Source organism: Artibeus jamaicensis, unplaced genomic scaffold, assembly GCF_021234435.1.
Source record: "Artibeus jamaicensis isolate MK-2021 breed Jamaican fruit bat unplaced genomic scaffold, CSHL_Jam_final scaffold_1019, whole genome shotgun sequence".
NCBI classification, from domain to species: domain Eukaryota; kingdom Metazoa; phylum Chordata; class Mammalia; order Chiroptera; family Phyllostomidae; genus Artibeus; species Artibeus jamaicensis.
The window spans coordinates 30,601,271-30,613,316 of record NW_026522025.1 but is presented as its reverse complement, the minus strand read 5'-3'; the positions used below and the strand labels follow the sequence as shown (position 1 = coordinate 30,613,316).

Here is a 12,046-nt window from a genome sequence, read left to right as displayed (position 1 = left end):
TGGCTAGGTTTGAGCTGTGGCTCTGCTACTTAAACAGCTGTGTTATCTTAGACAAATTAGTTATCTCTGTGCATGCGGTTTCTTATCTGGAGAGTGCAATGCTAGTGTTGTTATGAGAATTGAATGAGGGTCTATGTATACTATTAAATTAATTTTTTAATTTTGTCTAGCTCAATAAATGTTGGCTGGTGTTATTATTTTAATAATAATTAAATATCCATAGTGTTATATTAAACTACTTTTAAAATTACTTTCACCACAATATTTATACTGATTAATCACTTGCTATAGTGCAGTTTAGGCTGTTATTTATTTTAGTTGTTCATTTTTGTATTGAATATCTTTTTAAAACTTTTATTGTAAACCTGAATAATTCTGACATTCAGAAAAAATTAAAGCTATTTTTGTGGGGGAAAATTTTAAAAAATATTTCAATGTTTTACTCTTTATGAAAAATGAAAATTGTAAGAAAACTTGTTTATATATCTGTGTTGTCTGTTAATATGTTGAATTTCAAGGAAAGGCCCTGATTTAACTTTTGAAGTTCTAGAGTATTGCATAGAAATAATGAAGAAAGAAAATGGCTTTACAGTTTTGAAAATTATTGAGTTAGATTTGATATTCAATATTCAATTCCTTTTTTTATGTTTTATTTTTATTTTTTGACTTTAGAGTTGGGGGAGAGGGAGGGAGCAAGAGAGGAAGAGAAACATCTGTGTGAGAAAGAAACATTGATTGGCTGCCTTCCATACCCCAACTGGAGACTGAACCTGCAATCCAAGCATGTACCCAGACTGGGAATCAAACCAGGGACCTTTCATTTTGCAGGATGCTACCCAAACAACTGAGGCATGCTGGCTGGGGCATTCAGTCATTTTTGATTGACTAGAGTTTATTCTGTATAATCTATATTGATATGTTCTAATAGAATTTTAGCACAGGAGGGGCTGGCTCTTAGTTGTCAAAATTATAAACTTGTTTGGTCCTTAACTTTAACTTCTTTTTTAACTAGCATTACTATGTGAGAAATTTTATTTTATTATTTTAAGAGGAGATTACTTTTATTATAAATTGATTTCTTAAAACACAAAAAGAGGATTTACTAATGGCTCCCTGATACATTTTCTGTTTATTACCATATATGTTTATATATTTACTTAAAATTTTTTATTGAATTTATTGGAATGACATTGGTTAATACAATTATGCAGGTTTCAGGTACACATTTCTATAATATGATCTGCATGTTGCATTGTGTGTTCATCAACCAAAGTCAAGTCTTTTTTTGTCACCATTTATCCCCCCTTTTCCTCTTTTACCTCCCTAACCCACTTTCCCTCTAGTAATCACAATATTGTTGTCTGTGTTTATGATGCTTTTTTCCTTAATCCCTTCACCTTTTCAGCCAGCCCTCCAACCCCCCTTTCCCCTCTGATAGCTGTCAGTCTGTTTTCTGTATCTATGAATTTCTTTCTGTTTTGTTTGTTTGTTTATTTTATTCATGAGTGGAATCATACAGGATTTGTCTTTCTCTGACTGGCTTATTTCGCTTAGCCTAATACTCTCAAGTTCCATCCATACTGTCACAAAAGGTAAGATTTCCTTCTTTTTTATAGCTGAGTAGTATTCCATTGTGTAAATGTACCACAGCTTTTTTATCTACTCATCTACTGATGGACACTTGGGCTGTTTCAAATCTTGGCTGATGTAAATAATGCTGCAGTGAACACAGGGGTGCATACATTCTTTTGAATCAGTGTTCTTCTTGGGATCTAGTCCCAGAAGTGGAATCATTTGGTAAAAATATTTTAGAGGACTGTAAATATAGAGAAAACATTCTTATATTAGAGCAGCATTTCTAAATAAACATTTAAATAAGAAATATGTTAAAATAAATATTTCACTATATTAAAATATGAAACTTTCCTAGTTTCCTCTCATATACGCTATAGTTATAAAATAACATACTCACTGAAGTATATTACAGTGGAAAAGATCTCATAAGAACCTGTATTACCCTCTTCAAACCTTCAGGATAGAAAAGCAGATGCAGAGGGAGATGCTTCTTTCCCTTAGAAGGCATTTGGAGATCCTTCATATTCTGCTTGAACATGGTAATGAAGATTCACCTAAACTTATCACTGAAATGAGGCAAGGGAAGAATTTCTGTTTATGTGAGAGGTTGGTTGTTAAGTTGGTGGTTTATAAAGTAGCGATCAAAATATATAACCTTATGATACTTTTTTTCTTTTTTTAAAGGTCCTGGGATCCTAGCTCCTACAAATAAAACTGAATGGGGAATTATAGAACCATCTTCTCCAAGCCCTAGCCCTGTGAAAAAAGGCAGTTCAATTAACTGGTCTTTCCCAGATAAAATAAAATCTCCACGAACTGTGAGGAAACTTTCCATGAAAATGAAAAGGTTGCCAGAACTTAGCCGGAAACTGAGTGTTAAAGGAAACTTGAATTATATAAACAGCCCAGATAATACTCCTTCCTTGTCTAAATGTAACTGTCAAGAAATTCATCATACAGTTATTCTGCCTTCTGGGAACACAACCACAGCTGCTAAGAGGAATGTTCTAAGTCTGTACCATCTCGATACCAGTGTATCTTCTCAGCACAGCTACCAGAAGAAAACCTCTATGAGTTCTAAGTATTCCTGCAAAGGTGGTTATCTCAGTGATGGAGATTCACCTGAACTTGTAGCTAAATGTAGCAAACTTGGATCTGAAAACAAATTTGGAAAGGGAAAAGAAACAATTCCAAGTAGCTGCAGCAAGAATGAAATTGACATTGATGCTTTTAGACATTACAGTTTTTCTGATCAACCTAAGTGTTCACAGTACATATCTGGGCTCATGAGTGTGCATTTCTATGGTGCTGAGGATTTAAAACCACCTCGGATAGATTCAAAGGATGTCTTTTGTGCAATTCAGGTAGATTCAGTAAATAAAGCGAGAACTGCTTTGCTTACATGTCGGACAACATTTTTAGACATGGATCACACTTTCAACATAGAAATCGAAAATGCTCAGCATTTGAAATTAGTAGTATTCAGTTGGGAACCCACTCCAAGAAAAAATCGAGTGTGTTGTCATGGAACTGTTGTTCTCCCCACCTTATTCAGAGTAACAAAGACACATCAGTTGGCTGTCAAACTCGAACCCAGAGGTCTTATTTATGTGAAACTGACTCTTTTGGAACAGTGGGAGAATTCTCTTCATGGACTAGATATAAATCGAGAACCAGTGGTGTTTGGTGTTGATATTCGAAAAGTTGTAGAGAAAGAAAATACAGGATTGATGGTGCCACTCCTGATACAGAAGTGTATTACGGAAATTGTAAAGAGAGGCTGTCAGGTATTATTTTATTCTGTTTCTCTACTATCCCCTTATCTATCTATCTATCATAATGAATTAATTAGTTAATTAAATTTAATTAGCTAATTAAATTTTGGGGGAAGGAAGTAAAGGTAAAGAAATCTAATTTAGACATTTTTCTTTTCTTTTTTAAAAATATATTTTATTGATTATGCCATTACAGTTGTTCTATTCCCCCTTCATTCCCCTCCACCCTGCACACCCCCCTCCCCCACCATTTCCCTCCTTTAGTTTATGTCCATGTGTCACAAGTTCTTTAGATTCTATATTTCCCATATTATTCTTGCCCTCTCCTGTCTTTTCTTCCTACTGCCTATGCTACTTATTCTCTGTACTTTCTCCCCCCTCTTCTCATCCCACTCCCCTGTTGCTAACCCTCCATGTGATCTTCATTTCTATGGTTCTGCTCCTGATCTAGCTGCCCTCTTAGTTTGCTTTTGTTTTAGGTGTGGTTGTTAATAATTGTGAATTTGCTGTCATTTTACTGTATGTGTTTTTTATCTTCTTTTTCTTAGATAAGTCCCTTTAACATTTCCTATAATAAGGGCTTGGTGATGATAAACTCCTTGAATTTGACTTTATCTGAGAAGCACTTTATCTGCCCTTCCATTCTAAATGAAAGCTTTGCTGGACAGAGTAATCTTGGATGCAGGTCCTTGCCTCTCATGACTTGGAATACTTCTTTCCAGCCCCTTCTTGCCTGTAAAGTCTCTTTTGAGAAATCCACTGACAGTTTGATGGGAACTCCTTTGTAGGTGACTGTCCCCTTATCTCTTGCTGCGTCTAGGATTCTCTCCTTCATTTTAATCTTGGCTAATGTAATGATGATGTGCCTTGGTGTGTTCCTTCTTGGGTCCAACTTCTTTGGGACTCTCTGAGCTTCCTGGATTTCCTGGAAGTCTATTACCTTTGCCAAATTGGGAAAGTTCTCCTTTATTATTAGTTCATATAAGTTTTCCACTTGTTGCTGTTCCTCTACCCTTTCTGGTACCCCTATAATTCGGATGTTGGAGCGTTTAAAGATGTCCTGGAGTTTCCTAAGCCTCTCCTCATTTTTTTGAATTCTTGTTTCTTCATTCTTTTCTGTTTGGTCATTTTTTTCTTCCTTCTGGTCCACTCCCTTGATTTGAGTTCTAGTTTCCTTTCCATCACTCTTGGTTTCCTGTGTATTTCCCTTCATTTCAATTAGTTTAGCCTTCATTTGTTCCTCTAATTTGTGACTAAAATCAACCACTTCTGTGAGCATCCTGATCACCAGTGTTTTGAACTATGCATCTGATAGGTTAGCTATCTCTTGGTCACTTAGAAGTATTGGCTCTGAGGCTTTGAGCTGTTCTTCTTGAACCATAATGTTTTGGTCTGTTCACGCCTGTTACTTATGAGGGGCAGAGACTTAGGTGTTCACCATGGTGGGACGACCCAGTCGCTGGGTTGTGATACTGTATGTGGGGGTGGGGTCAGAGAGGGACAATGGCGTTTGCTGTGCTCTCGCTCAGATTTCAGTCCCCTTTGCTGCTTCCTGCAAGCAAACCGGGCCCCCCTGGTGCCGGCTCCCGGGTGTGTGGGCCTGTGCACCCTCCAGGACCCTGTAGGTCTCTCCAACAAACTCTCTGTGAGCTTCTCCCGTCACCTTGACCCCACAAGTTTTTCCAGGTGATGCTATTAGGCTTTAATTCCCATCACTGGGGACCTAGCCTGCACGGTCTGTCTCACTGCTCGCTCATTTGCCTGGTTTATTGGTCTGGCTGAATGGTTCGTTGTTGTCGGATTTCCGTCCAGTTCAATTTCTGTGTTTTGGTTGCGTTTTTGTTACTAAAACTTTGTTGTCTTTAAACTTGGTTGTACTAGGAGGCAGTGTTTCCACCTATGCCTCCATCTTGGCCGGAAGTCCCCTCTTTTCTTTATTTTTATTACATTACTGTTTAGGGTATAATTCATTCCTTAACCTATGTTGGCAATGATTGAGAGCCTGCTAGATGGTTCTGCATTTCATGTTGTAATCAAGAGCTGATGGGCCTTATACCTAGAGATCAAGATTGCTTTACAGTGGCATTCCTAGAATAAGCCAGAGCTGATAACATAGGCAAGTAATTAATTAATTTAGGCAATGTTTCTCTATGGTTTGGTTCCAACAGAGAATCTAATTACTCTGCCCACTCCTAGAATTAGCTTCTGCCCTATTTCCTTCTCTCCCTTAGTCCCACTCTGTGAAAAGCATAAGCTTTTCTGTCTCATAACTTTGGGATAGCATGGAGGATTAAGAGTGGTTTCTACTAATGAAAACACATCTTGTTCTCTTTTTCTTTTAAATAAGAAGGTAAAAGCAGCCCATTAAAACAAACAAAAAGCCTGGTGCTATTTTTAATAAGATATGCAAATATTAACCAGTTAGTTGAACTTATTTTTCTTTATTTGTATTAATTCATGCAGACTATGACAATGAGAAACAGCATATCACTGAGGATATTATTCTGAGGTGTAGGTAATTGTGTATACTCATTTTTGCAACATAAATTAAGCCTAAAAATCATTACATTTTGAGTATTTCTACTTTAGTGCTATCAGAATTTTTAACATTGATTAAAAATGTCGAGTAGATATCACAAAATCTGAGGTTTCTTTATATATAGAAAGGAATTTAAAATCTTATGAATTTTTGGAAAATATAGAAATAGTATAAGTTAATGGAGTTTTGTGTTAAGATGCAGGAAACAGATTCCAGTTTCTTCTTCATTAATAGCTGTGTTTTAGTGGGTAAGTCATTTCATCTTTGTGTCTTACTTGCTTACTTCTGTGAAAATAGATGCACTAGCTTCCTAAAGCTGAAAGGTAGAACATCTGAACTTTTGAAATCTCTTCTCAGGTATATGATACATCAAGTTGAGTTCATGTTGACTATGTAGGAGTGAGGCCTTTAGTTGCTAATGCAACTTTTGGTCCAATTACTTTTTTCTTAAGGTTCTCAATTTTCCCTCTACTTATTTTTCAGGCAGCATATAAACAGGTCAGAGAGCTTAGGCAGACTTTAAAGCTAATTATTAAACAGAAACTTTTACAGTTGAGTATGAAAGTAAGTAACTCAAATAGCACTGTGCTTTTATAGTCTATATTCTAAAATATTTTATAAAGACCAGGTATATAAGACTGTTGTAACTTATTTTAAATGCCAAGAAACCATTTTTAGCAGTGTCTTTTATTTCTATATTTAAAATTCAGAAAGACTGATTTTAATAAAGACTTACTTTAAATGAACTAAAAAATAAGTTTCAGTTGTACTTTGGAACTGTACTTTTTAAAACTTCTGTTGTCTCTTTTGCTTCTCCTCACACCTCTCCATCCAAAAAGAGGCATATTCTCCCTGTATTTTACAGACTAGTATATTGTTTGAATTTTGTTTACCTTTTTAGCCAGTATTTATTCTTGTTTTTTCACCATGAAAATCAGCTATTGATAGTCATGCAAAAAATATTCCATGGCATCTTAAAAATTCTTGAAGGCTGCCCATCTCTTGCTTTCAATGGAAAGTTTACTACAGAAATAATACTCATGGTCTACCAGTACAGATGGCATCAAGCATGTACTTTAAGTGTTTGACTTAAGAAGTTAACCTCTGAAGTTCAGGATATATTTTGAAATATCCTTTCCTTGAAATATTTATATTAGATTTTTTTTCCTTTAAAAATCTAATAAAAAATATGGTTATAATTTCAGGTTTTGGAATAACACATTCCATTTATTACTATTGAAGTATTACTTTCTTGACTTCCAGTCAAGATGGTGATATAGATAAAAATGGGTCATCTCCTCGCACACCCACATCACAATTACAATTAAAATATAGAACATCCATTGCTCAAAACCATCAGAAATCCAGTTGAATGGAGTCTGACAACTATGGAATTAAAGAAACCACATCCATCCAGACTGGTAGGAGGGGTGGAGATATGGAACGGGCTGGTCTCACATCCATGTGTGGTGGATAAAAATTCAGAAGGGATATCTTGGGAGTGAGGAGTCCCAGCCCCACACCAGGCTCTCTAGCCCAGGGTTCCAGTGCCAAGAAGAAAAGTCCTTGTTACTTCTGGCTGCAAAAACCAGTGGGATTGAGTGGTGGAAGAAACTTCTGGAGACCCAAGCAGTTCCCTTTCAGGAACTCACACAGCGACTTACTCAGCATTCACTCCATCTGAGCTCCAGCGTCTGGGTAGCAGCTCGAAAGGTACCAGTGTCATACAGGGAGGAACCAAAGTGTCTGGCATCAAGGCAGGGGCTAAAGGACAGTTTTCTCTCAGACAGAAAGTTGGTCAGAGTCTGCTGTTGCTTTTCTGTGCCCTCTGTAACCTTCCAGTTTAAGAGACCACCCAAACTTTTGCCTGTGACCGTTCCATATGAATGGCTGGTCTTGGCTTATGCTTTACAACTTCCTAAATCCTATCAAACAGGCAACAGCTGACCTCAGTGAGCCCCGGCCCCTGCACATCTTGCTTAGGGGCAACCCACCCAGCACTAGCAGCAGCCAGCCTGGATTCACAGCTTGGCTTTACCTGGAAATCCCCAAGCCCAGCACAAGTAGCAAGAATCTCAGACTCAGGCAGGATGGCTCTGGACAGAACGTAGGTGGGGGCTGACTTTGGTTGGCCTGCACCACCTCTAAACCACAGAGCCAACACACCCAGTGGCAGCTACAGACTATGTCAGAGTACCACCACCCTGCCACTGCACAACTAATCCTCCACAGAGTGCATTGTTGGTGGCCAGTGGTCACAGCCAGTCCTTACAGCTGCCTGGCCTGGGTAAATCCCATTGACCTGTAGTTGAGCAATCAAGGCCCAGCTACAAGAGGAGAGTGTACTCAGTCCACATGGAGGGTGTACCTTGAATATTCAACTTGGATGATAGTGCCACTGGACCCTACAGGATACCTACTACATAGGCCATGCTGCCAAGACCTGGAGTCATAGCAGCTCTACCTGATACATAGAAACAAACAGAGGGAGCTGCCACAGTGGGGAGACAAAGAAACATGGCCCAAATGAAAGAACAGATCAAAACTCCAAAGAAGAACTGAACAAAATGGAGATAAGAAATCTAGCAGATGCAGAGTTCAAAACACTGGTCATAAAGATGCTCAAGGAACTTAGTGAGGACCTCAACAACATAAAAAAGACCCAGTCAGAAATGCAAGGTACACTAATTGAAATAAAGAATAACTTACAGGGAAACAAGTAGAGTGGATAAAGCTGAGAAAAAAAATCAATGATTTGATTTAACAAACTGCAGAAGATGGGTCTCAATATAGGGTAGGGTCAATAAGAGACACAGAGAAATGTTACCCAAAATATTTGAGGTGATAAGCTATTAAGCAAGCAAACAAACAAACAAACAAAAAACAATCAGAATAACAAGAAGAAAAAAGAATATAAAAAAACAAGGATAGTGTAAGTAGCTGCTGGGACAACTTCAGAAGATCCAACATTTGCATCATAAGGGTGCCGGAAACACGAGAAAGAGCAAGAAATTTGGAATATATTTGAAAAAAATGGTGAAAGAAAACTTCTCTAATTTGGTGAAGGAAAAAGATATGCAAGTTCAGGAAGCATAGAGAGTCCCAAACAAGATGGATGCAAAGAGGCCCATGACAAGACACATTGTAATTAAAAAGCCGAAGGTTATAGATAAAGAGAGAATCTTAAAAGCAGCAAGAGAAAAGAAGTTAGTTACCTACAGGGGAGTTCCCATAAGACTGTCAGCTGATTTCTCAAAAGAAACTGCAGGCTTGAGGGAATTGGCAAGACATATTCAAAGTCATGAAAAGCAATGCTCTACGGTCAAGATTGCTCCACCCAGAAAAGCTATCATTTAGAATCAAAGGGCAGATAAAGTGCTGCCCAGACAAGAAAAAAAGAGCTCATGATCACTAAAGCATTATTATATGAAATACTAAAGGGACTTAAGAAAAATAAGATCGTAACTATGAACAGTAAAGTAGCAATAAATACATATCTATCAATGATTGAATCTAGAAAACAAACTAAGCAAACAGTGCCAGAGGCAAACAGGAAGAACAGAGACAGAATCATGGATATGGAGAGCATTTAGATGGTGCCATATTGGGAGTTGGTTTGGGGCAATGGGTGAAGAGGTGAGAGAATTAGGAACTACAAATTGGTAGTCACAGAATAGCTATAAGGCTGTAAAGTAAGTATAGGAAATGGAGTAGCCAAAGAACTTATGCACATGAGCCAAAGAGCAATGTATACGTGTACACTGTTCATGGACATGAACAATGGTGTGGGGATTGCCTAAGGGAGTGGGGGTGCTGGGTGGAGGGGAGCAAAGGGGTGAAAAGTGGGACAACTGTAATAGCAATAATCAGTATAATTGACAAAAAATGCTGTCAGCGTCTGTCAAAAAAAGAAGCATTACTTTGTTTAATTTGTTCTTGGTTCATCTCCTTAAGTTCAAGGTGATATATCTGTATGGGATTTTGTGGCCCTTATTGTGCCAACACAAGAAGAACTCTTCTTAAATTAGTTTCTTTTAAAGTGGTGGTATTTTCTTTGATTCTGTTTAATATTTTAGTTTTATTTTCTGGACCATCTACAGTTCTACCATGTTTTTCTTGCAATGATGTGATTAGCAGAGCACATGCTATTCTCAGTATGAATGCACTGTGAATGTGGACAAGAGTAGGAAATCTGAATTTTCTTCTCAGTTCATCACTTGGTTTCCCATATTATGCTGATCCTTTTGAATATAATGGCACCTTGCATTACCTTCTTTTAGAAATAAGTGTAGGTTCCTTACTACCTTTCAGTTTATACTTAATAGCTTATCACCTCAAATATTTTGGATAACATTTCTCTGTATCTCTTATTGACCCTGTCCTATACTGAGACTCAACCTCTGCAGTGAGTTCCATCAGTCATTTAATTACTCATAAGAGGTTAGTGCCATAAGGAAACCTGGAAATTTCATTTGTGTCCTTCCTCTAGATCATTTGTAACATTTTTAAAAAAGATTTTATTTATTTATCTTTAGAGGGGAAGAGAAGGAGGGAGAGAGAGAAATATCAATGTATGGTTGCCTCTTGTGTGTCCCCTGCTGGGAACTTGCCTGCAACTCAGGCATATGCCCTGACTGGGAATGGAACTACAATCCTTTGTTTGCAGGACTGTGCTCAATCTACTGAGCTAACACCAGCCAAGGCCATTTGTAACATTTTAAAGTGATTTCTAGTTCAAGTTCTATCAGTTATTTTTACTTTATTTCTGCCTTGACATAATTTCTTTATCCATAACTTTCTTCAATTCAAGGTGATGGAACTTACTAAATAGTCTTTGATGTGGAAGTATAGGTGCCAACCACTTATTTTCCTTAATTTTCTTTTTTCCCGCCTGTTATTTATTTACTTACTTAAAAGATTTTATTTATTTATTTTTAGAGAGAAGGGAAGGGAAGGAGAAAGAGAGGGAGAGAAACATCAGTGTGTGGTTGCCTCTCATGTGCATCCTACTGGGGATGTGGCCTGCAACCCAGGCATTTGCCCTGACTGGGAATTGAACTGGTGACCCTTTGGTTCCCAGCTCACGCTCAATCCACTGAGCTACACCAGCCCAGTCAATTTTCTTGGAGGTTTATTTTTTTAAAGAACTTTGATTGCTTAATCTGGTATGCTTTCTCTATACAGATACCATGTTGACTTTTTTCCTCAGTGAATTTATGGTGATATTCTTAAGACTTAATATTTTAGAACTTGTATGTGCTAGTGGTGTTTAAAAAACAATCCCTTGTAATATAAGTTGAGGGGAGGATGCGTAGTATCTGTGCATCTTATATACATTTTGAACTGGAGGTTTTATTATTACCTTTAATATATTTCATTGAATTTCCTCCATCACTCTGTAGTCAATTAATTTGATAAATTAAAAAAAAAATCCTAGCCCTGGCTGGTATGGCTCAGTGGATTGGGTGCTGGCCTACAAACTGAAAGGTTTTCAGTTTGATTCCCAGTCAGGGCACATCCCTGGGTTGTGGGCCAGGTCCTCAGTTGGGGGCATCTGAGGGGCAACCTATTGATGTATCTCTCACACATCAATGTTTTTCTTCTTCTCTTTTGACCTCCCTTCTTCTCTCTAAAAACAAGTAAATAAAATCTTTTTTTAAAATCCTAGGTTTGTTTTTATTTCTTCCTGAGAATCTTTTTTTTCCCGAAAAGATAATTTTATACAAATAGTGTATTGGAACTTTATTTCTGCTAATTACTGTTTTAAATGGATAAATAAATTGAATTTTGAAGAGATTATATAACTTGCCCAAATTTACCAAGGAAGGAGTGATAAAGTGAGGCTTTATGAATTCAAAACCCTTGTTTAACCACTGCGCTGTCTTTCAGTCCAGAGCAAAGATGTCAAAGGGCACGGTCTTAGCATGGAGATACTGGTTGAACATATAAAACTAAAGGGAATGGATTGCATTTTTGCATAAGATAAGGTAGACAGCACTACAGAAATGAGTATATTGTTTGAATTTAAGTGAAAGAATAGAATGTTTTCATTAAAACTAATCAATGTGGTCTATGGTGAAATTTCAAAAGCTGTATTTGAGGTATTTTTAATGCCATTAGAACATACTTGATTGCCAAACTTGCATGATTTATACAT

The 12,046-nt window shown here is 37.3% G+C and overlaps 1 protein-coding gene across 4 annotated transcripts in view; it reads left to right on the top strand.

Moving 5' to 3' along the window:
* SYDE2 (synapse defective Rho GTPase homolog 2) overlaps positions 1 to 12,046 on the top strand; it is a 49,775-nt gene that overhangs the window by 15,178 nt on the left and 22,551 nt on the right. For all 4 annotated transcript variants that reach the window (XM_037163954.2, XM_037163953.2, XM_037163955.2 and 1 more), the window contains one exon: positions 2,260 to 3,362. In XM_037163954.2, coding sequence (XP_037019849.2) covers positions 2,260 to 3,362 — 1,103 coding nt within the window. The remainder of the gene's footprint in view (positions 1 to 2,259; positions 3,363 to 12,046) is intronic.